The 26,612-nt window shown below is 39.7% G+C and overlaps 1 protein-coding gene across 1 annotated transcript in view; it reads right to left on the bottom strand.

Moving 5' to 3' along the window:
• Positions 1-21,036, bottom strand: part of CDH13 (cadherin 13) — a gene marked incomplete at both ends in the record, with an annotated part of 482,104 nt that extends 461,068 nt beyond the window's left edge. Inside the window, one exon of the mRNA XM_080638637.1 lies at positions 20,992-21,036. Within this exon, the coding sequence (XP_080494763.1) occupies positions 20,992-21,036 (45 nt within the window). The remainder of the gene's footprint in view (positions 1-20,991) is intronic.
• Between the last annotated feature and the right edge of the window lie 5,576 nt (positions 21,037-26,612).

Raw genomic sequence — 26,612 nt, 5'->3', positions numbered from 1 at the left:
GTGAGTTGTTTTTTGCTTGTTTTTTTTCTTTTTCAAGCAACAGTAACCCAATTATATATATATCAACACAGTCAAAGCACTGGATAATTTCCCCCATCGGGGTATGGATTGAAAAAAACAATGTAAAAAATTGTGATCTGTTAAAATTGTATTAATATTATGTTCTTCAGTGCCATAGCACATTGTATTTAAGAACTATAATTCATTTCAGGATTTCTTCTAAAGCTTTTTTTTTATTTCAGTAGAAAAAAAATATAAGCATACGACTATTCTTAGTCTAAATTTTATGCAATTCTCTGCTCTGTTTGCTCAAGTTTTAAACGATGTCTCATTTTCTACCTATTCTTCCTTCTGACAAGGCCCATTTCCCAGTGCGCCTTCTCCAAAACTAGTACTTCCAGGAAAATTAACTATGACAACTATGGATAAAATCAGGTTTTGTTTATATTTCAGATGCTAAACAGCTGCTACTAGATATTGCTACCAGATGTTCTAGAATTATATGCAACATTATGCTCAATTTTAACTTTTACAAAATTACAAGCTAATAAAATATGACACTGCTGTAGTGACATGATTTATTGAAGGAAAAACCATTAAGCTCCTTTTAAGCTTCACACCCTACTACCCCGAATATCTTGTCATTATATACACCAGTGAACAGATGCAAATGTCTGTACCATTTTGAGACTTCAATACTATCCGGTATACCAATTATATATCCAGATGCTTTTTGCTCTAACAGCCTCATGCACATCTGTCCATCTTAACCTCAACACTACCTGCAAGATGACGCAAGTCTGGGTTTCACACAGTTTACATAAGAATTATCTTTTTCTGCCAGGCAAATGAGCTTGTACACAGCTAAGGTGACATTTTACACATTGAAAACACTTAGGATTGAGTAGCAGAACGTAGAGAAATTTGCTATGTTATATTCCATTTGATTTAGATACCTCACTTTCCAGATAATTTAAAAAGCTGAAACATTTGTTGTGGGGGCTTGGGGGAAAGATATTATACCCTTATGATAATCAAATACAGGCTTTATCTTGTAAAAGCTCCCCCAATTAAAGTTACAGAGCAGCATGCGACAGCCAGCGTGGCCAACAGCCTTTCCCACTCACAATCACAACAAATATAAGTAACAAACAGGAGTGACAGCCAGTAATTACAGAACTGAACACTCTGAACACTCTCATGGGTTCTTTTTTCTTAATGAAGCCAGGCAAAAATATAGTAAATCTAAATAGCTCCTTTCAGTCTTCTAACAGGAAAACACACACATTAACTGGTCCACAGAATACTTAAAAAGTTTGTATAAATCTGTGTCTAGGCAAGCAAATAACATGTTCCACCTAATTCTACCCTTATATATAGCAGCAGAAGGCCCTCATCAAGTAAAGCAAATTACCACAACTTGAAGCTTGTAACAGAGCCCATTAGTGTCGAAGGAACTGAGAAAAGGTCCTTGAACTGTGTTCTAAATGAGGAGTGAGTTCACATAAGTCAGTGAAATCCCCCTGGGATAACATGGAGAAGAAGAAATAAAAGTACAGAGAGACTCCAGCTTAATTTCAGCAGTTAAACAGCTTACAGTGAAAACAAGAATATATGAGTATTAGTTCATAAACTTACTTTATCATAAGTACATCATTTAGAGAAAAAAAAAAAAACAAACACCAGAAAAGAAAAGGAGAAACAGTGAGGGAGATCAGCCAGAAGTTATTGTTTACAGCTTTAGATATCAAGCCCTCAGTTAACATATACTAGCCTGGCTCCATCGAGGTCATAGTAGACACACAATTTACACAGCTGAGCATCTGGCTCTAAATATTTAACTGTTCAAAATTCTGGTGTGCATCCTTGCGTAACAGAGCTTCTCTGACTAATCATGCTAGAGGTAACCACATCTTAAGTGTGTAGTTTTAAATTGAGTAATATTACCATTAATAACAGTGCCTAATTAAGACATCGATAATGTTTTTAATGAGAAAAATTGAAAGTCCTTCTGGAATTTTTCCAGTCAAATTAATTCTGAGGACATTATACATTATTACAACTAATGTTACAGGAAAGAAAATTAGGTCTAAATTAGGACATGTCACTGTACTTAAAAGCAGGAGAAAAAAGGAAACACATTCCATTGCCTCCTTTATACACAATTTTCTACTATAACATGACACCACAAGGGAAAATAAAAACACCATTCTGTAGTCTGCTCTAAGTAATTCTGCATATAGTTACACCTAATGCATCTCTAAGGTCTGCACATATTTTGACATTTCACTTTCGGGCTCTTTCTAAACATCACATCAGTATTCTCTTGCAAACAAGTATTTCCAGAATCTCAAAGTGACAACTCCTATGGCTTATACAGGCCCAAATCCTTTTGGCTATAATTCACATGGGTTTATGCTTGTCCAAATAAGAAATCCCTCTGTGAGGCATTTATGCATTTAAACGTGCAATGTTTACTCAGGGAGCACTTGTATTTAAGAATTATCAGATCCAACCTCCTAAAACTGTACAGGAAGGAAGGAATTCACATGGTCCTGAATGATGCTCTTTAGGATAACAACCAGACATTTGAAAAGTTGTCAAACCTAGACAGTCTTTATTTGTACTTCTAATAGACCAGTCCTTCAAACTACTCCATGCACATTTCTGGTCCACAGTTGCTGTTTCTTTACCAATGCTGTCATTGTAACAATTTAACAAGCATAAACCCGCAAGTCCACTATACAGCTGGGCTAGGTTATTTTGAAGATAAAGACACTCTATCCTTGCTTTTCAAAACAGCTTATGTGAGCACTTGCTTTCATAGCAGTAATGCACATTTCAGTGCTTTAAAAAAATACAGACAGGTTCAAAACATAAGAGCAAGAGTTAGGACTGTTCTGACTGGATTTTATATCAATATCTCTGATTCAGTTTAGAGTAATTTGAAGTGAAACTCAAATTGAGTCACATATTTTTTAATTTCAGAAGCTTCAGTCTTAAGGTGTGAATGCAGGTTAAGAGAATTGCAAGTTACAAATCAAGTATTAACCCTGCAGTAAAAAAGCCACTGTAGTATGAGAAAATCTGCAAAGCTTACTTTTGCTTTTTCCTGACCTACATTGTGTATATGTTCCACCATACTTTCACATTGTGTATACACACACCCTCACAATGGGTATGCCTTCAAATAGCATTCTCTTGATTGCAGTACCTAATGCCTTCACATTCCATCTCCTCTCTCTACCATGAAATGCTTCGCTCTAGTTCAGATTCCAAAATCCCAAATTTGAACTCTGAAATTTGTTGTGTCTTAATGAACAGAAGCACAACAGTGTGTGTTACAGGCAGGTCAGGTAGTTGGGTGGTTTGTCATTAATAGGCAGAGATTGCACAAAAGACTTTTTAGTGCATTGTACTAACACTGAAAATGTTGTCAGTGCTTATTAGATAACATTTTGAACAGGCTTACAGCTTACGATTAAAGATATAAGAATAGCAAGGACATTCAGACATATGCATGTTCACTAGAAGCTCAGGAAAGTTTACCCTCTTTCATATCATAGTTTTGTTTACAAAATCCTAGCCTAATTGAATTTTAAAGACTCCGCAGAGAATGAAAATTGATTTTTTATTTTCTGTTACTAAACTAAACATTAAATCAAGAAAATAGACAAAATATTTAACTGTTACTGACACTTTGATATACTACTTGGATTTTTAGAAACAATTATAATCATTGCTCTCAAGTATAAAGCCAAAATAATGACAAAGTTTAAAAATCAAGCCTTTAATTCCAAATGCTGTATGCCTGCTAAAACAGACACCTAAAAAAAAGTGCTAGCATTGAAGAAATATAAACACATGGTTACGACAAATGTAAATTCATATTTGAATTGTATTACTCATACTGAGCAATATTACTGTGTTTCTTACCAAATGTTTCACATACAGGAGTCTGATGAAATGCTATTTAAATAACTAATTCTTAGCTATCTGTCTTAAACTTTAGTTTGTATTGTGCTATAAAAGGAAAAAACTGATTTGCAGTAGCCAGCTGCAAGTTATTGGATGTAAGATGTAAGATTTCTAGCTAATATTTCACTGAGGACACTAAATGTTATATGATATTTCTGGGTTGCACAGGATACTACACATATACTAACTTAGTTACATGGGAAGGTTTGGGCAGGTAACACTTCTCACAGTTACCTTCAGATCATCTCATAGTAAGACTGCACACCGTGGGAAACAGTGACTTACGTGGCAGTTTGAGCCATTTGAGAATATGGTGTCGCACCAATACTTTGCTGAGAGTTGTTTGTCTACCTACTTCTGAGCTCAGTCTACACATTATTCCAGGGAAGGAGAAAACTGTAGTGATTTATTCTTTCTTGGAGACTGAGAAGCATCCCTTGTAGACCACCCCCACACTTTTATTTGATCACAGCTAACTGCAGACATCATGAGGATAGAATAAGAACCTAATTTTTTCAACAAGTCTAAAATGCAATAGAAACACGGATCCAGGAATTGTCATATGTGCTACTGACTTTTTTGGCATTGCATCTCTAAGAATACCTACAACTTAGTTTCATAATTCCATTAATGCCTTTGCACATTAATACCTGTCAGGAAGACAAAGGAGGATGATCTTGAATTGAAGGACAGTCTGATGATTTCTTTGTGAAATGTGTGAAAGCAGTGGTGAAGAGGAGCTGAAAGGAATCCATTGTCCCTCTGCCAGAACTCACATAGATCCTCATATAAAATATGTTTTCTAGTGCCTGGTTATCATGACTTAGAGAGCAGAGGTGATGAGGTATAGCAAATAAAGGAGGAATAAGAGAATTTATTACAAGAGAAATATTTTCTGCTTTTCTTTCAGATTTGTAAGCACACAACTTGCTGTAAACACTCACAAGGTGCCAGCCAAAGAAAATGATAGAGTTCTGTTATTTTCCTTCTCCTGAAGGGAAAAAAAAATGAAACTCAGAAAGGAAAAAAAAAAAAATATTCATTGATCTTAATCTTATCTTACTTTTAGAAAAGCATTGATGTCAATGATGTATTTCAGATTGTTGAACAATAACAATGACAACAGTCAAGCTTCCTTTTCAGGTGAAGTCATTCTATTTACTGCACTACCCAAGTACACTAAAAATACATCTTCTTTGTCACAAGATGACTGCAATGTATCATTAAGGCAAGGATTAAATACTGGCAGATAGATGATCTGCAGAAATAGAGGGATGGATTTTTCCATTAAGATACAAACTAGTTACTTTAATTAAAGTTTTACTTCCAATAAATAGAAAGAATGTAGGACTCTTTCCAAGATCCCTCCCAACAAAACATGCTCCTCTCTGTGCTTAATACCAGGGAAAATGTGTACTGATTAACGATCTGGGGCTCCTGAACTATGACCTTACTTGATAAAGACTTCCTATAACACTTTGCACCACCTACTTTCTTGCTTTGTACTTTTTCCTGCTTTTAAGTGATATTATCATCTAACTTCTCACAGAAATCAAGAAAAAAAGGAAAGAGGTATAGTGGCATACAGAAAGTGAGGCCTCTCCATTTTGTAAGGTTATTCATAGCCAACAGTGATGCCACTCTGCTTTGAAAGATAAACCCACCAGGTGTTCTTAACTATAGTAAATAGCTGTAAAAGGCAATAATTGAGAAGAGGCACTCTGAATGCAGGTTATCTCTCTTTCCCTTGTATTTGCATTGCTTTCCAACTAAGGGCTTAACTTCATGAAATTCCCAGGCAACTTTGTATTGGCAAAAGGCAAGTGCCCCAAATTTAGTTCAATCACAATGGGGGACAAGTGCCCAGCATCTCTTGAAACTCAGCTCCTCTGTCTTGGAGCTATACTTTTAGTTATATCCTCAGAAGGACACAAAAGCTCATGGCTTCATTTCTCAGTCTTCTAAATGCTAACATCTTTTGACTAAAAGAACTTGGTTTTTTGTAGTTTTTTCATTTATGTGTTTCTGCAACTCTGGAGCAAACGTATGAAAATCCCTTTCTGATCACTTCCAGCGGTCCAGTAAATCCTGCAGCTAGAGACGTACTGCTTGTACCTTGCTGGATGCACTAGACAGAAAAAGAAATAAATGACTAGCGTAGGAAACAGTAAAAAACTTAGCTCCACAGAGCATTTAGAAATATTTTACTTTTCGTTTCACTTTTTTCATAAAGCAATTGAAAACTTGACATTCTCTGCAAAGCAGTTATTGTTCCCTGCCCAAAGGCCCAGCTCTAGAGCAACCGGTCTGGCAGGTGTACCCAGAAACTCCAAAAACCCTGGAGACCAAACTCAGGGACTGGCCTCTCTCAAAGAAAACAGAGTTGCCTGTTTATGATACAGTTTATTTGGGTTTTTTTTGTAGTACACTTGAGGTTTCTTACTATTAGGTTTCAAAGCCCTTTGCAAATGGGGAAAATGAGGCAAACACATGCTCAACAGATCTTAGGAATCTCTGGATAGCAGAAGTACATTTTTCTAGTCATAGTATACATACAAGACAGTCGTCAATCCCCAGACAGATGCTGTAACTCAGACCTTGACACTAGTCAATTCACAGACAGATATATTAAGACTCCTGGCTTCTAATATAGTACAAAAGGCAGCACTGAACAAGTTATGGACTACTCTTGGTTGCAAACAAAACGTTAACATTTTCCAAAGTGCAGTTACTCATGAGTCCATTCTGACATTTCAGAAGTCAAGAGGAACTATTATTAGCTGTGCCTAATAATATTGCAAGTTCCCACCCATGGAATCTGTGTGCAATCCCCCATTGAATTGGCAGCCTTTGGCAGTATCATTGCCACATGATTTGAGACTCGAGGCAAGTCTCAAACACACTGCCATAACACTGTGAAGCCAACTTGAAAATATCTTCACTGCTCTAGGGAGATGAGTGATCCCTTTGGAATTGGTTTTTGGAACTGTAAACTAATGAATCACTAGCAGATTTAAAGTAGACAAAATTATTGCAACACAGCATGCAGTGCCACACAACTGAAGGAAATCTGTTTACAGTGCTTCAACAGACACTTGAAATCAAGACGCTCAAGAAGGATGAGGCTGTTAAGAGAGAAGTGAGGCTCTAAATGTTCTGAGTGCAGTTACCCAGCAGCTATTCCCTAGTGCCGGGGGGGCTCTGCACCCAGGAGCACTAGCCAAGCACAGTAAGGCATGCCACAACTCAAGGGAGGGTGTCCACATGGAAACAGGGCAAGGGATGGAGAAAGAAAGAACCCTTTCCTCCTGATCCTGTTGGTGTGTGTGCTTCAGTGCTAAGTACAGAGATCACAAATTACTTCTGTTGTTCAGACACATTCACTGCCTACATCCCCCTCAGGCACAGCTGCCTGGAAACCCTGTCAGTAAGATTTACACTATATTTGGTAATGGAACATGGTTGACACCAAACTTTGTATTCATGCCAAAAGTCAGCCTTAAACATGTGGCTGGAGGGAAAAGGCACTGCTTTACATTCAGATTCTCAGTAAAGCTCAAAAGCCTCCTCAGTCCAAGGATCCACAATTATTGCTTAAGAAAGCCCCCTGCCCTACTTTTGTCTAACCAAAGCTAGGCTGTTACACAAATAAAATGCCTTGGCCAGAAGGAGACTAAGCAAAAAGCAGCTTTTTTTTGAAAGGAACAGCTAAAACCTTGTCTGGGAAAGATGGCAAGTTCGAGGTACTAGTGTTACTTCTCCAGCAACTGATTGCTTATTTTATAGCAGAAGGCCACTAAACAAGACAGAATACCAGGGAATCCCACCCATGAAGGATGCTCTTTATCCATTAAACAGCACACTTACTTCTCTTCCTCTCTATTCAGGCTCCAAAAGTACTAGACACCTTCCAGTCCAGGAGCCTTGCTTCAGAAAGAAGCCCTGCCAATAGCACTGAACAAAACCAGAGAGATTTGCTTACAGATGCCGAGGTAGTTAGTTGATCAGATAGCTCACTGATTCAAAACAAATGCATGGAAGAAGGGCAAATTAAAAGACACTCATTATTATTTAAGCAGATTGTTCAAGATCTGCTATTAATGAAGTCCATGTAACCACAGCCACAGGAGGCAACTACACAGTGAACCAGGAAATAAGAAGGTGGGATGAGAAGGGAAAAATGTTCCTCCCTGCTGCATTAGATTTGACCAACCTATGACAAGCAACAGGGTAGTACAAATATATCAAGGAGGGGCAATTGCTTAGAGTCAAGCAAATTCAGACCCAAAAACCAACCAAATCCCAGTGCATCAGCTGCAAAGTGGTTTCTGAAATACCAAAAGTACTTGTAGCAATATCATATCAGAGCCCTACATCAGGTGCCGTGTAGGCTTCCCTTTCTTCGAAGAGGCTTAAGAGCAAAGTGTACCCTGATCATTCAAAACCTACCCCTAACCCCAGTGCTTGGCACAGATCTCTACCCACCATGTACATCTAGCTCGCAGGCTGGGAGAGATGTACTTCCTCTGCTTTTAAACCAAAGGAATGCACTCACAAACCAACAACAGTTTTACAAGGGAAAGGAAGGAGATCTTCAGTTCCCATCATGTTTGGAGCCGTATTCAGAACTACACATATTCCCCAGCAGCAGTCCCAAAATGGGGAGTGGCAGCGTAACAGGACTGGCATGTCCCTGACTCAGCCAGGCTGCTATTTAAAAGCCCAGCCCTTCCAGAGAGGTTCAGTAAGGGTGAGCATGAACCCTGCATCAAGCCCACTGCACTGCTAACTAAACAAGGGGATTTACTCACTTTTTCAAGTTGCTCACCATGGTATTAAGAGGTGGCTGCAACCAAATTAAATAAAGTTGTGGCTAGCTGAGGATTTAGGCAGAGACTTTCCACTGGTACCCAAGCCTTACTTCTATATTGATACTACTGATTTAAAGTAGCAGTTGCACTAATACTTGAAATACAGACTCCTGCCCACCAGGCAAGTGAACCAAGACCAGCATGCCAACTATACAAGTATAGTTTATGAAACAATAAAAGATCTGAAGATCCAGCAGACCTGAACTATGAACCAGCAGGCCCATTCCTGAATTGGAGCAATCAAAGCCAACTCACACACACTGTCCTGGCAACAGCAGGTATAAAACAGTGGATCTTAGGCCTGGAAGGTTCTATGCTATGAAAGAAGAATTAAGAATGCTAGTTTGCTTTCAGTCATTAGACATGTGTAAGGAAAAATTGCAAAGTAACTTGTTTTATTTTTGTTTCCAATGTTTCGAAAGGTCAAATGTGTTTGGACTGTGCTGCGCTCTTTTTATCAGTACTTAAAGTCAAGCATTGCCAGATGAATGGTGAGTCGTGCAAACACCCCAGAAATACAGTGTCAGAAGTAGATCCATTGTACATGAAGTGTGCACTCGATTGTCAGGGGAGAGTTGTTTCCATTTTAAGCATGGAAGAATCTGCAGAAAACTAACAGTTTGTAAATGTGCCTAAAGTCAGGTTCTCTTCCCTTTAATCTTTGTTATTCAGCTGGCCTCTAAGAGATGTCAGAAAATAAAAGAAAGAGGATAAGTCTGTGAAGTTATATTTTAGAAAACGTGGCTGAGGAAGAGAAAATCACATAATATCTGACGAAACTTTGGAGCATTTATCTCTCATAGCAGCTGCCCCATAATACTTATTTCAGAAAGACATTGCACAGATTTTCCTGGCTTATTATTAGAAAGCCATAACTGTTGTCCTTCCCCTCCCAGGTTCTCTGGCTCTCTCCTTCCTTTTAATTTCCTCTGGGACATACTTCCATGAGTATGCAGTCTGAAAGTATGCTTGTGTTACACAGACGACAACCTTTCTGATACACATCAAATCATTTCAGACTGTTCAAGTGACACAGAAAGTTCCAAAACAAACTGCAATATGGTCTCCTGCAGTGAAGGCTGGTTTGGCCTCACGCCTTTTGCACAGTTCGCCCTTTCCCATTTCCTCTGCAACCTCAGTAGTCAATTAGTCGAAGATATCGCTCAGTTTCATTTCATCTGTGCAGTAACCAGTTTTACAAAGTTTCAGTAGCATGAATTTAATGATGATGAAAACAACGTCAAAGCAGCAGAAAGAGATAAACATTGTCCATTAAGGCATACAGCAAGAGATAATAAACAAGTCCCACCAAAATAAAGTGTACAGGAGAGTTCTGTGATGGGGCAGCTAATGAATGCTGGAAACAGATACAGATGAAGTTTCCTGCCTTTTGTTAACCATCTTGTTTATACACACACAAATGTGTATAAAACTAAGTACTGCTGTTTCCTGATGCTAAGAGCTTCAGATCCAGACATGACCAAGAGCTCTGGATGTGGGTGTCAGCCTGAACTAGCAGGTAAGACTGAACAAAAATGAAGATGTGGAAATCAGGCAGAATCAAACTAGATGTTGTGCTCCATTCCTGTATACACCTGTTAACTAATATAAATATAAATAGTATAAATTATTAATATATAAGTATAGATATAAATTATTAAATATAAAAGGCTGCTTTTCAATCTTAACAGCTGCAAAAAGTTACAGGACATTCAATAATATTTTGGTTTTCACCATTGGTTTTGTTTTCCCTTCCTTTTTTGTGTGTTAAGGTTTAATTATCTTTCTTGTATTCCTCAGTCGGCCAAGGAAGGAGACAAGAAATTCAGCAGCTATGTCAGCATACTTATTACTAACTGTCCCAGCACTTCTGGCTCTAAGAGATCACCAACATAAAGCTTTTAATGGGGCAGCTAAATTAAATCCTCTTTCCCACATGTGCAGACAAATAGACTGCCTTAGGGGACTGTGGGAGAAAGGAGTAGGGTAGGGTAAGAAACACACAAGATTTGGATCTTGTACACTGTTAGTACTGGTCTACCACTACTAACAGTACAAGACTTATAGTTGACTAACCACATTAGCTAAAGGTTACAATCTAACACTGCACTAACTTTAGGCAATCTGCAGATTGCTCAGAGAAAATAACCAGGACCTACTCAAAATGCTAAAAGAAAATGACTCCTTAGGTGCGTCTGGTATTCCTCAAACTGCAGGTAAATCATTGTCACATCTGTCACCAAAAGAAAAACATCTAAGCACCAGGAACAGGGATGGACTTTCCAGAAGGGCCTGTCAAAGCTTAAATGAAACCACAGTAGTAAAATGTATTCACCCTTTCCTCCAGCATTAGAAGTTCCAGAAGATAATGAGTAGAAAAACTAAAAGCACTCAGACTATCTGACTCTTCTTGAGCAGATGAAGTGGAACAGAGAAAAAGTAATTTGAACAAGGAAATTGGAGGAATGCTGATGCTTCCAGCCAGCCCGGAGGTAAGGGAAGGAGAACCACTCCTGCTGCGCATGATTGCTTTTTCTTCCTTCATATCCCAGATAGACCCCACGAACACAAAGCACACAGAAATCAGAAGCCAAGAACAAGTTGGGAAAATGATTCTGTTTGGGTTCAACATGAGTTACAGTAGACAACCAAGTCAGTTTCTATTTTAGCCAAACTCCTTCAGCCACTTACAATCAACATTTAGCTCCCATGCACAGCAAGAAACAGGTTCTGTGTTTGAACGCTTAACTTAAGACCGAACAAACACTTTGAAAACCGTATTCTTGGGAAGCAAGTGTAAGATTGAATTCTCATTTCAGAGGGACATAACCATATAGGAAGAGATAGCTGTTCCACAGAGATTAGCTTTCAATAACCTGTACAAGTCTACAGATTCTCTTATTTTGAGCTTTTAACAAATGGTCCATTCATGTGGCATGATTTCCTTCCCCCGCCCCCCAAACAAGGAATTCAAATGTTTAGGTGCATCTCACTAACAATGACACTTTAGGAGGGCAACATCACACTTCCAGAAGCTAGACACAAGAGTGGAAGAGCAGCTTACTTCATATCAGTGAAGGCCAAATGTTCAGTATCTCTGCTTCCTCCAATCTGAGGAAAGGAGACTGGAACCTTTACCAGCGAACAGACAGTGGGAGAAATGTTCTGCTATTGAGTTTATGTTTCACATTGCAGTGGAAATATCCAGCACCTCCAACCCAAGAACTGTAAGCATACTTGGTTGTATATTATCTGCCCCATCTTCAATCCCACACTGTTTTGGTCTCAAATGCTGTGAGTATATATAGCGCTGCCAGTCTTGTCCTCCTTCTTTACTTTAGCTGATCATTTTACCAGCAGCCATCGCATAAACACCAGTTATGAGCAAGTACACTCCATTTTCTCTATGCCTAAGAACTCTCTGCAGTTATTCACCAATTTTTTTTTCTCCTTAATTTCCTATATGCACAAAAAGCTGGTTGTATAAAGATAGATGGTTCTCTGGCTAATTATACCTAATTATATTCTTGAAAGTTAAACAATATTATTAAAATAGTATTACATACACAAGCTTCTGATTGGCCTAAGACCAAATTTATTCTGGGGTCCCTCCAATCAGAATTAATTTTTGTATAGCACAATGAACTGTGACTACTGAATCAACACCAGCAGCACAAGTGACAGCAGCCTACATCATTACTCAACAAAGATAATACAGCTAAAGTCACTGAAATGGACAGATGTCGGAGGCTGTCTCGCATTTCAGAATAATGTTCCTGTCGTAACTCAGCAGTCATTTTAGGGAAGCAAGGATAAATTCATTACCGTTTGCAGGGTGCTCAGATATAACACTAAAAAAAGCCATGTAGGCCTCACAGTATGCACACAGTAGAAATGCGCATGGCATCTGTACTAAACAGATGTACTAAACTATCCTTCACCTGGATAACACAAAGCAGGACAGTGGAATCAATCCATGTCCACTGGACACCTGCTCCCATGTTACTGCAAGCAACAGCGTTTTGCTATTGCAAATCAGAAAACTAAAGTGGAGAGATGTGCAACACCAGGAGTCATTTCCACAAGATACAAAAGTTTCGTGATTTATTCCTAGCATTCTTATCTCTTTTCGTGGTAACACATTGTGTCCAAAGTTATAATCTAAAGAGCAGAACTGAAGTCAGATTGCAATAATCAATATCCTCATTGCGTAGAATGCCGACTTCTGTGTTGATAACTAATCTGTGTAAATCCAACAAATATCTTGGCAGAAGGTCAAAATGAACACCTTCTAATTTGGCCAGTTATCTAATGGTACTGAACAGCTTAAACCTGCAGCTGAGATAATCATTCCTGCTGCATATCACAGTTGGAGTTGCTCAGCTTCCTCTGACAAGGCTCTGAGACAATGGGTTAATGGGGAAGGAAATGCCCATCCAATTCTAATGAATAATTCCATATCCTTTCATTTAGGGAGCAAGGTACCAGATGCTCTGGATTTCCTGCTTTGTCAACTATAGTGCAATGCTATGTTCAGCTTTCACATTTTGATATAGCTGTTTGTTGTTGGATAAAACACGTTCCTCAGGGAAACCAGAGGGTTGTCTCTAGAGGAATGTATAAACACACCTTATTCGGCAGGAGGGGAACTCAAAGCCAGCAAGTTTGACTATGGGAAAACACAAGATCTTCGGAACACTGTTCCCAGGGTTTTCTCCATTCCTAAGCAGTTACCAGCAGTTGGCTCAAAGTTAAACTATGACAGACACTTCAAAGTCCATCTTACACGAAGAAAACTATAAAAGGCTAGGGAAGGGGGCAACTTTACATGATTCCTCCCAACCTCCATCCTTGTATGCTGCCTGTACAAGCTATGGATCATACTCCTAAGTCACACATGCTGGTATAGCTCCCTAGTGGATCCAGATGAATTTACAGCAGCTTAGAATGTCTGCCTCTATACAGTGACTCCATGGACGCTTGCCAGCTTTTATTTTACTCTTATGGGTTAGAAATCCTCTATCTTTGACTCGAAGGCTCTTATTTAAAAACAGTTTGCACAGAGGTCCTTCTTGCAATTTAAGCTATCCCAAGACAATGAAAAGAAATAGTTTAAGTGTCTATAAAATAGATGAGCCGAGCCGGTTATCAGTGTTATATGTTGTAACATGCTTTTTTGCTCCATCGTAATTCAAACAAGTCTAAATGTGCTAACTGTTTTACAGATTGATTTGAAGCAACATGAGAAGGTATTCATCCTCTTTCTACCTCTGCCACAGATGTGTTACTGTCCGAGTGGCAGACAGCCATTAACGTACAAAATCAATACAGAAACACAGCCCCAGCTGTGTTTCCAGGCAAGCTTGCCAGCTTTGCCCCAGAGCAAGTAAGGAGCACTCATAGTTAACGTAGCTCAGGGGATTAAGAGGGAGTAACTTTCAGCAGTTTTCTTCTACACAGAAGTAGTAATAGATATTTGAAAATGGACATCTCTTGCACTAAATTCAAGTTTATGTGTATGTAGCTCTTTGCAGGCAGTCATTTTAACAGTACTGTGACACATGACAGCTTAATGGCCTAGAACCCACAGTTTTCAGCATTTTGAGTCCTTGTTACACTTAAGTAATACAAGGTCTATCTGCAGTGATTCCTCAATCGCCAAAAACTTCTGCAAACTTTTAGAAACCCACTTTCTGTCTGTACTCTTATTAACAAAGCCTTAATACACACAAAAATTATTTGCTCTTCATTACATATCAGACCGCAAGGTTCTTGGGAATTAAATGTTAGCTTTCAGAAATATATGCATTGCATTACCAAAAAGGACTTAAACATCTATTGTTAACAACAATAGGATAAAAGAGTTTAAACTGAAATAAAAACTATTATTAGGGATTTTTTCAAATAACTTGGGGAATAGAACCTTTATCAAATGGAGTCTGAGGAACCTTAGGCAATAAAAATGTATTTGCTTGAGCTGCATATGAGTGCCCAATTTTGAGACACTTTAAAAGCTTGAAGGTGGATGTTCATATACCTAAAAACAAGGACCAAACGAATACCAAATTAGATGTCCATACATGGATATTAATAGCTATCAGAAGTTATTTAAACACATTAATCAGCTTTTCCAAGTGGTTGGAGGTACTGATAACTGCTATGTGCTGGAAAGATCCACCCCGTCCGACTTTTAATAGCTCATATTTATTTTAGTCTGTTCTTAGAAGAGCTTTAACCAGCTGTATCATACCAAACCTTACATTCCCTGTTTTTTCCTTAGCCAAGAAAATTAATGGTGCAAAACAGTAGAATATTGGATAAGTTAGTAGTGGCATTAGTTCCTTTAATACAAAACAGTAAGGCTTTCAAAGAAATATATTCTTCCATTTGACGGAGAACACAGTCCACAACACTAAAAAAAATGCAGTGAGCAAGTTTCCAAGCCCTTTGAATAATGAAACTGTGGTTAATAAAGCAAGTCTTATTTTTCACTCCTTTTTGGCATTTAATATCCTACTAATTTGTATATACTAACATTGTGGTAGCTGCAGGACACATGAAGTGATAGAAAAACACAGTTTCCCATCTGGGCTGGTCCCATCATCTGCTGATTAGGGCAGGGCACAGTGATGGCCATGGCCATATGGTCATGATCAAGAACCCACTAATATCATCCAAAGTTAACTGGGAAGAGCAATAGCCCACTTAGTCTCCTACGGATGATAAATCTCTCTCATTCTGTCTCTCCTCCCCAGTGAACATCGTAGATTTGTCTTTTTTTCCTGCACAGATGAACCTTTGCTGGTTAAAATACTAGTGATACACAAAAAAAAAAGGTTAATTTGGTGCTTGCTTGTGTCAAAGACAGAGCAAAGATGCTTCAATGAAACAATTGGAAACCCTCTAGCCTCACATTTCTGTCTCAAGTCCCAAATGAGGCAGTCATCCTCTGTCCCCCTCCTCCCCCCCAAAAAAAAGCTTATGCTGGCACAGGAACTTTAAAACCTGAGGCCAAAATTCTGACACACAGCACATCAGTACAAGCCAGCAGCTGAAGATTAGAGATGTGACTACAGCAGTGTTGCGGGAAGAGTGTAACACTAACAGCTCTGTTATCTAGCTTGTCCTTACATACTAATAGAATGGGAAGAGCCTATTTATCTGACAAAATAGAGCAGGAAGAAAATGAAAGGCGGAACTTTGTGTTCTTCTTGAACAGGCACCACTGATGCTATCAACATAGTTCTAATAGTTCCTGTTTCACTGGTCTATTGCAATACCTTTCAGAAACACTGTTGGAAATTGTTAGCTGAATCATTTTAACTGTGTGCTTGAATAGCTTCTTTCAGCATGAGTAACTGAAGTTTCTGGAACCTTCTGCCAAAAGCTGTGAACGACTGATCTTATGTTGAACTGTTGCTTTGGCAAACAGTTTGTTTTTGAAGGGAGGCTCCAAGGCCAGTGCAAACTGGAAGATAAGGAAGCTAGGACTATGAGCAGAAGATGCAACCCATCAAGATAAAGAGTCAGCTAAAGAACTGTCTGGAGACAAAGAATACAATCCAGAACAAGACAACCCTGGACCAAAAAATCACCATTGGATTGAGAGGCATGTTCAAAACACACAAAGAGAGTAGGAAGAACCAGTGCATGGATTGTACAAAGTATAAAGGTCCAGGGATTTCTTTGTTCTGAGTGTCACTCTCCTCAGAGGCACCCAGCTCAGGCTTTTTCTATCACTGTACCACTCAAATTACCTGACTGGACTTAAGCTCAAGACGTTGCTTATGAGATACCTCAGCTGAAGAAATTTCTTTAACAATAGTCATTTCCTAGCTGACAAGCCACTAAAAATCAAGTCGATAACCCTCAATGGATCACAGCACAAAGTGATTACATGTGCTAGAATAATCTTTTTCAATTCTTTATCATCAGAAACAGAAGCCAGCTCCCAGTATACTGCCTAAGATACATTTGAAATGAAATGTCTCAAGTGGCGCACAACGAAGTGGATTTAATTGTAATGCTGTAGCTCTAGGGGCATTTTCATGACCAGTTTCCACATTTATTGTAACAAATCCCCCATGCTTAGCAGTAGAGAGTGTTGCCAGGTCCTATACAAGAATACCTTTAAAATAATTCACCAGGGACCAACCTTCCCTCCAGTGCCCTATCTGACAAATAGTACCTCTTTTTGACTACATAACCAAAACTGATGACCTGAAACAATCAAGAGCATAGCCTGCTCACAGAATACTCATCAATACAAGTAATTATATGTAATAACCGGCAAATGAGTTTCTCTAACATATTTACAACTCAGATACAACACAAAAGATAAGGACTTTTTCCTCTAGAACTCTCAGTTAACGAACAGTCTTTAACAAAATAAGACCTACAACAACACAATACAACAGGGAAATGCTTGGTCAGAATTTGAGCATAATCTTTAATGTTATATGAGAGTTCGCGTGAACAAGACTTCTCTTTTTTCGTGAAGCTGATGAATTTCTTTTGCTTTTAATACGTGGGTGCTGACTTTCAAGGTGTGCATGGAGCCCTCTTCTGGAGAAATCTGGAAAAATAAAAGCTTAAGAACACAGCAGTGAGGCTCTATGCATTTTGGGAGTTTTAGGACTAAGTTTCTGTATTCACTATAACGGCAATTGTAATGATTTAATGATTGTAAAATCAATAAATTTCTCCAGTTGACTTAGTTGTAATCCAGTGGAACATGACAGTTAAAGCTATCAAAAAGAAGTTTCTCATCTTGTAAGCTTTATTTGCAAATATTACATTTATTTGTCTGTCTGCATGGAGTGCGTAACATACAAAAGCAAGCCTCTGAATGACTTCTGTTTTAAAGAAATATTTGGGTATATGCCTTAGAAAATGTCCTTTGAGTAAAAGATAAAACACTGATCTGATAGACTTAAAAATCCATATGAATTTACTGCTTACAATACTCTGTATAGTGAACTTCACAAGCTACTAAAGTACACTTAGTTTTTATTGTCATCTTGGGATCAATAAAGCTGTATATTTCAGATATGCTTTGTAGTTTTAAAGGTAAACCTGAATTAAAGGATTACACAAAACATCTTCCTCCGCTACTCCAGCTGATGTTTGGTTTCCCTCTTGGTAAAAACGGGACAAACAGCTGGTAATAGCATAAAGTAAATCTTTGCAAAGGAAAAAATTCCTTCATCACCCACCTGTTAATCACAGTTTTTACTAACATACTTAATGGGCTGCTTTGTTGAGATGAAAAACTGATTCCTCATCCTCATCATTTTAACACCTAAAATGACATTTTCTTTAATGTTTAAGAAATGCAATCGAATTACATGCAGACCAAGAAAACAAAAAACAAAGTTAATAACTTTAGAAGCTATCTTTTAATAGGACAATAAGCCTTTTTCTGTTCATGTTCCCATGAACATGATAATTTCCTCAAATATTTCTATGCTGTAAACTTTGCTATCATTACTTTGAATTGAAGTTATTCCTGTCTCCTACTTCCACTGGAAGTACCGCATTATTAGATGGCTATTGCTTAGAAATCAATTTATCAAAATTGAGCTTTGCTGGTTCCACTAAGCATCGTATTGTATTGTATGAGGCGTTATTGCTACTGCTGAGGGAGAGAAAAGAAAACTTATGGAAAAAATCCCAAAATATGATACAACCACTACACAGCCAGATGGCTGCATTTGGTTAATATGCTGTTTCTCACATTCTTCTGTTTACTTTTCCTGTCACATGAAAGTTGTTCGTGTGGTGTGTCAACAAGAAAAGCCAAACAGCATTTCAGTAATTCACTTTTCTTTCCTTAGCGCAATCATTTTCTTTTCATACTTAACCTGACAATACTCAACCACCTATACCTGAAGACAGAATTATGTGCACATCCTTATTATAGTCTAATTTGTTCCCTAATTCATTAGCTCTTAGACATGACCTACAAAGTAAACTTGGAGATGTGTTAAATCACCAGGTAGAGACATTGCCAGCTAAAGCTACATATGCTAATAAGGAAGGTGATGTGCAGTCTGAGCACTTGAATGCAAAACAATGCTAAGGCACCATGAGCTCAGCCCTGCAGTATACTAGAACTCAGCTCAGCCCAGTGAGAAGAAACTCTGAAGTTTTGCTGAGAGTTATCAATAACATGCACAGTTGTTTTCAAAATCAGGTGTTCTGCACTTTGTCAGATTTTCATGCAGATGCCGATGTTAACAAAAAATACCATTTACGTAGTTAAATAAGCCTTAGACATCTGTCCTCATCTATCATATACTTAGTGCTTTTCCTACAAGGGACAGAAAAAGAAAACCCAAACTCAAGCTGCTTAACTCAGAGGCTTGCTAGGGAACATGGCCAAAAAAGGGACTGAAACACAGAGAAAGCCAATTAAACTACAGTCCATATGGCAGGTCTCAAGCCCATGCTGAGGGAGCACTAGCCCAGTGTATCTACAGGTTACCCTTACACTGTCAGTACCCCCTCACTGGCTCTCCAGGCAGTGCCCCCAGCATCCAGCTTTGCCAGCCCAGGCTGGATCTCAGCCCACTTTGACAATTCCTGCTCCCCAGGATCTTCCCGGGATCCCCAGCCCTCCAGGGAGCCACAGTAGGGGCAGCTTGCCCACTGGCTCCAGCCAGGCTCAGCAGAGGTGGCGAGCTGCCCAGCCTTCGTATCCAGCCCACAGAGCTGGCGGGGAGAAGAAACTGCTACCAGCCCAAGCTGGTAGGCAAGGAACTGTATAACACCAACACATGCTGCTCTGGCTCCTCAAAACTCATCCTTTACCAGTGCATTCAGGCACCATACCTATGGCCCAAAGCAGCTGCTTTCATTTGTTACACTCCCCGAAGCACCCACCCAAATGCCTATGTGCTTGCTCACACACATCCCCAGGCACCGAGTCTCCCGTTGTCCTATAAACTTCAGCCACCCACGTTCATGCTTCTACTCCTTATCTGGTTAAGCCAGGACCCAAATATCCCAGGCTTGATTCACAGCATGTATACATTCAGTTCACCCTACTGTTTCCTGCTTACTTCTCTTCTCCGCAATAAAGCTCTCCCAACAGTGACACCCCCCCCCCCCATCATTTCTCTCTTTATCACCCTATTTTAAAAACCAGAATAAATCCCTGCTAGAGATTGCAGTTACACAAACAGGAGCTCACAGACTCTGTGTCTCAAGCATTAGTTTGACACTCTACCAATTCCCTAAGGGTTAACAAATACTCTCGATCACAAGTCAAAAAGGAATTAACTTTTCTCCCAGTGCACAGGATGCCAGTGCCGCTGTCGCTAGATGTAGTTCATAGAGCTCCAAACACAAAAGGAGAAAGTGCATTTAAGCTGGACACCAACAAAGGATTTTCAAACCTCTCCACAGCTTCCAAAAAGTGAGCCCTGTAACAGCAGCAAGAGGAAAAGAGCAACCTGAAGGTATTGAGAAGTCAGAGCCCAGCAAGTCCTTCTGCTTTGACAGACAGCAGCAGCAGAAGCAGGGCTTTAGCAACTCTGTGTTTTTAAAGCTGGGTGTTTTTTCCCCTGCTTTCTGGCAGAGGGGGATCTATTACATTTAATAAGAGAAAGGCTACATAGCAAGTCGCTAACAGAGTATTATACATCTATCAGGAGAGTACGGGGAAGGGAAGCTTTTGTAAGGTCTGGTGTTTTTTTTCCTCCATATTCACCCTTTTTCTTCTTTTTTTTAAAGAAGCAATAAATAATGTGAGCTGCCTATAACTGCCTATAAACCTATGACCCAGCAAAAGCCACAGAGGAAAGAAGCAAATCAAAGTTGCAGCATTTGATATGACAGAAAATATTGCTGCTGCAGCTGCAACCGTGATAGTTTAAAGATTCCCCCACCACCTTTCCTGAAGGGAAACAAAAAGAAATGTTATATATCACAGAGCAAATTTGTTGTAATTATGAATCAAGGAACTATGAGATTCTACATTCCTAGCAACTGGCTTGTAGCAGAGATCTTGCATCTTTAAACAGTAATTCAAGCAGCGTATAATTACTCAGAAATCAGACCTGAATTACAAATACTTTAAAATCCAAATGCACAAAAGCAGCAAGATGAAAGAAAGCAAGGACAAACACACATTTCTTACCTGGGACAGGAGAAAGGACAGAGCAAGTTGAGTTTTGTGCTGCATTTTGCCAGACTAGAAGGTACCAGAGGCTTATTCATTCATGCACTCAGCAGCACTGAGCATATTTTCACTGTGAAACAGCCTTTGAGGAGAGACTCTGCCTTGAGAGCCAGCCAACTTCCCAAATAGATCAGCAGCATCATCACTAAAGCATTGGATAGAGTCTGATGACCAGAACCAATGGCTTTACAAGGATGATTTCTTCACAAACCAACCCCATTTTGCATCACACATATTGGGCAAGCACCCCTCTCAAACACAGCACCTTCACAGAGCATTTTTCTTTGGTATATTTGTGTGTTTAGTTTCAGTCCAACAAATCATGCCTTACAGATCTCAATAGTATTTTCCCTTTCAGAGCATGGAATTGCACAGAGAGAAATAAGAACAACTCTGAGCACCACTGCAAAGAGATTCCCTTTATTAAAATGTTAATGAGGTATGCTTTATTTTCAATAAATCAAATAAAGGAAGAAAGGATCACTGCAGTTTTAGTTACTTCCAAGCCATAGTAGAACACAGTAAAATTTTTTCAGTGCAACAGAAACACATATTATGTTTTGTGTTTTCCCCTCAATCTCACAAATCACAACAAAGACAGATCCATTCTAGCCTGCAGAAAACAAAATCCATCATAAGGCAATAGATTTTATTAACTGCTCAGGTAATGGCAGAGCTGGCTTTTGATTCAATTAACTTGAATGTAAGACAAAGTTTCAAAGATGCATGTCTTTCAATTACAAAAACTTTCCATTTGGAAGAGGGGTCCTGGTGTTTCAAGAGCCTGGGTTGGTGATGTTGCAACCCAGGCAGATGGACTGAAGATCACAAATTAATTTCCCCATCTTCATTTCCAGGTCCTCTCTTGCTGCTCTCCACTATCACAACAGATCAGTCCTTCTTTTGACTTGTCTTCTTGCAGTCAGCGGGGTTACTGAGCAGTACCCTTCTCTCCTTTTCAGTAGTCTCCTCAGGTCTCATGACTGATGATTCTCCCTTGCTTGCTTATCCAGCAGGGCCAGCTACTACCACATTTTGCTATGCCCCACCATGGGTGGCTGCTGCACTAGTGGACATAAGCAGAAACCTGGGGAGGGGAAAGAGATAGGCATTCAAAATGCTATGCATTCAAGGGAGCTGCCAACCAGCTGCCAAGGGATATATGAAGGGATACATGTTCAAAAGAGCTGCCAACCACTTTGAGCTCCTCAGCAGGAGCTTCCTGCTGTGAATGATGTTTGATAGCTTCCGCTGTTAGTCTACTGCTCACAACTCACATCTTTTACTTACACACTGGACCAAAAGTGAGGGAGAACACTGTCCTTCCAAGTCTAAGCCCTCACATGCGGCAACAGCTCTGCACCAGTACCTTCATCTCACAAGTATAAATTAATAATGGAGATGGATCAGAATTCAAACCAAACCAAATAAGAATTACTAGTAGCAATTATAATGCTTTGTATAACTGCAAAAGGTTCACCATGGTGTATTAAAAAAGCAGATAGGTTGCTTTCTTTTTATTTTTTTTATTTTTTTTCCAGCAGAAAGCCAACATAACAGGCTAAAAAAAAAAAAAAACAAAAAAAAAAAAAAACAAAAAAAACCAAAACAACAACAAAAAAAAAAAAAAAACAAAAAAAAAAAAAAAAAAAAAAAAAAAACAAAAACCAAAACCAAAAAAAAACCCACAACCCTAAGAGCTCTCTCTGATTAAAAATAATTGAGTAACCATCTCACTATCGCTTCCTCAGGGTCCCAGCTGTCCACCAAGTGTAACTGCCAGCCTCAAGAGAAGCACCCGAGCAGTTTCTAAGCAAGGCTATGGGGTTTCCATTGGGGCATAACCTGCAAACAGGAGACCTAGCTGTACCTCAGCATGTACAGCCTTTGGGAGCACTGGGATTTGGGCAGTCCTTTAAACCCCACAAACTGGGGCCAAACAGCTGAGTGAGTTACCAGACCAACAAGAAATAGGGGGTGGCTGAAATAACAAAGGCATCTGCATCCTGTTTCACAGGAAGGAGACTCATTGAGGGGAGGAATAAGGGTGGAAAAGAAAAAGAACAAATTAAAAAAAGGATTCAGATAATTCACTCCAAGATAATGGTTGCAGCAACACGAGAACTGAGCCAATATGAGCAGTTAATTTCTGCAAAAGACACAACATACCCACAGGGCCACCTCTCCACCAAGGAGGGGAACAAGGAGTGTGAGGTCTTTCCCCTGCTCTCACAGCTACAAGGCCATGCCTGCTGCCATGGGCTCCTTCCTCACTATATAGGGATCAGACACTGCAGCAAAGTCAAGAGTAGGACCTGCCTCCCCAGGCCTCCAGCTCCTCATAGCCTAAGAGAGCCACACACTGCAACCCTTTACCTCCAAGAACACAATGATCTTTTGATGATGATTAAAAAGAATATTCTTTATAAAAACACCTCAGTCCCAAACCTGTTTCCTCCAGTCCCACACAGCATATCCTCATCCTGCAACCTGTCCCTCTTCACCTCTTTTTTATTCCACATAGGAGTAATTAGCAAACCCTGCAGTGGTAATTAGCAGCTCACAGGGGTTGTAACGTGCTGCTGCCAAGCCCAGGCCAACCATGGTGCACCAGTGTGAGGGCTGGGTGAGTTCACTGGTGTGAGCTGAGGCCTTCCAGTTCTCAGCTGCAAGTCAGAGATGCTGAGGCTAAAGGAGGAGCTCGCAAGTATCTTCAGCAGTGAGGAGCGGAGTCTTCTCTGCTAACTAAATTGTTAATGAAAGGCTGGTATGTTATTAATTAGAAATTAAGAGTTGACACCCCGGTCTATCTCAGTGTTAGGTGATAGGAGAAGGTTCAAACTCTCTAAAACAGGAGCAGGCTGGGAGGCAAGGCTCCAGGTGATGGAGAATGGCTGCTCTCTAATTCTCCCTTTGAAGAGATTTTTGCTGCCTAAATGAAACATGAAGTTGTGAGGTCACGGAGCAACAGTGACAGAAATAACAGCCTTGGGTTTATGCTGTCGTTAGAGGACAGGCTCTATGCCTCTGCTTTTAGGGCAGGCTGTGCTTGTTTCAAGGCAAGTTGTGCCTGTTTCAGGCTGATGTAAAATATATAGTAAGTTTCATCAAAGGGTCTTGGTTCATGAGCAAAGAAAGCTCCTGCTGATACCTTTCCTAGCTTACGTTAACTGATGGATGTAACATGCTCTTTAGTTTTCAGATGCAAGATGCCATAATTTTCACCTAAAAAATCTTGAACAACTTGACACCTCAGTTCACTCTCCATGACATACTCTGGCAGCTGAGACCAGTGCTGAGCTGAGGCTAATGGGAAGAGTATTAATTGCCTGCAACGCATAAAGTATTGTCAAAGATAGACCCATTAGCAGATGAGGGAGTGACTGTATGCTGCCAGAAATGCCTTTTGACCTTTGGAAGATTTGCCCTGTCTGTTTTGTAAAAGCTGAAGATGAGCTGCTATGAATCTATCTGAACAAGGCAAGTTTAATTTCACGTTAAAGTGAGTCATAAGAAACTTGGATGAAAGAGAGAGGCACTAATTTCCACTGACATGGTACTGGTAATCTGTGTACTATTGGCTGCTAAACCACACTGCATGATTCCTTTGACGGTTTAGCACCTGCCAACAACTGGGGATGTGTAAGTTTAAGGGACAAAAAGGGCACACTCCCAATATAGGAGCATCATGCAGTCCAAGACAACTCAATCCTCATCAGATCAGCATCTGCTCCTAAAGAACAAGTATAGCTGAATTTCTTCTAGGACAGATAGGCCAAGTATATAATGCAACAGAATCAAACAGAAGCAAACCAGTCCAAAGAGTAAGTTTAGCTGCAGTGCATTTGACATTGCCCTTTTTATTAGTTAAAAAACCATGCATCTGGAATCCTACTGGGTTCACCCCAAGAACAGAAGAAAGCCAGAAAATAGGAGAAAGCAAGCCTGACCTGCTGTGTCTATTAAGTTTGGCACATCACCCTCCTGCTATGCCTGCAGAGCCACCACCACCAATTCTTTAGGGTAAGAACTTGTAGTAAGTGTACCTCACTAGAGCTGGAATGTGTACCAGGAGTGAAATCCCTTCTTACTGCCTAAGATTCTCCAGCAGGAAGAAATGAGGCAACTGGCTGCAGTAATGTTTTATTCTGGAGGGCAGAGATTCAGAAGACTGCAATAGAGTTGATTTAGTGAAGAGTTAAGTAATGTGTTTCCAGACAGACTGGCTTTCTGCTTGGTATCTGACAAAATAGGTTTGGGTAGGGATTCTCAGTCTTAGTGCAGATGAAATTTCCTTAAGACTCACAAAAACACTGAAAGAAGAATTTTGCAGTTTGAAAGTAAGCCCACAGCTTTTCATTATGTATCCAACCTAGTACATCCATAATATTTCGAACTCTTACCAGTATTTCTACTAGTAGGGGCTTATTGGCAGCAGAGAGTTTGGCATTAGTGCAGCTTTCTTTAAAACCTGTGGGACTGCTGGATGCTTCGTCTACTGCTTCCCTACGTCCCAGCCCAAGCTCTAGTGTAGTATATGGATTTTGTTTTCTTGCTCGCTAATAGGGCAAGTCACAAGCAACGAAAACAAACTGATACTTCAGTGAAAAGAAATAGGGTGTGTTTCATCGTCAAAAGAGAATTAAAAACAGTTGGTGAGTCAAACAGGAACCTTACACTTTAGAAAAACCCTTAAGAGACCATCACACCCATTTGTCTCCAAGTCTTTCCCTGTTTATCATGACTACAGGAGCCATTACTTCAATTCTTAAAGCAGAAAACCCTATCACTTTTTGGTTTGGTGTCCATGAGCCCTTTGAGTGTAAACAAAATATATGTTCAACTTTTAAAATGGCATTGTTGTATAGCAGTCTGGAGTGATTATTTGCAGTGCTGTACATCTAATATTCTAATCATTACTTGGACCAGAAGCAAGCTGCTACTTAATTCAACCTTTGCTTGAACTAAGTGGGGGCAATATTGAGATCACCTTAGCTATGTGGTATGTGGGATGCTCCACAGCGTCTGCTTCATGAAATGGAGTTTGTTTCTATCTCCTTCTCCCAGTGAGCCCCTGTGTAGAAGGAGCTCCTGCTCTTCAGCTGACCTTCAGCATCTAACTCTGTTTTCTAGAGTGGTAACAGGTATTTTCCTATATCTGTTATGGACTTCTGCCTTTCAGCTGAATCATAGCAAATGAGCTTGCTCTGAGAGCTCGTCCCAGCTGTGAAGCTCCCATGCACTTTTTTGGTATTCCATAGTAATTAAATCACTTGCAATCCTACACCCATACCCATGCACAAGTAGCTTGATACTGGCCCTCAATTTACCCACTTTTCAGTAATACAAAGTTACCACACACACTTCAGCATATATATAACAGAACACGGATATAGGGAAATATTCCTGCAGTGTCACAGAAGGAAAACTGAGGCACAGGATGCCAAGGGACCTGATTAAGATCATAAAGGTGGTCAAACACAGAGCTAAAATTTGGACTGCTTGCTAAATACCTTAGGCATTGGCCCTTCCGTCTATTGAAAGAACCCATCAGCCTCCCTGGGGGACCTGGGAGTTTC

Source organism: Psittacula echo (genome assembly GCF_963264785.1).
Source record: "Psittacula echo genome assembly, chromosome: Z".
Taxonomy (NCBI): Eukaryota; Metazoa; Chordata; class Aves; order Psittaciformes; family Psittacidae; genus Psittacula; species Psittacula echo.
The sequence above is the reverse complement of the archived record's forward strand: the minus strand, read 5'-3'. Positions and strand labels throughout refer to the sequence as shown.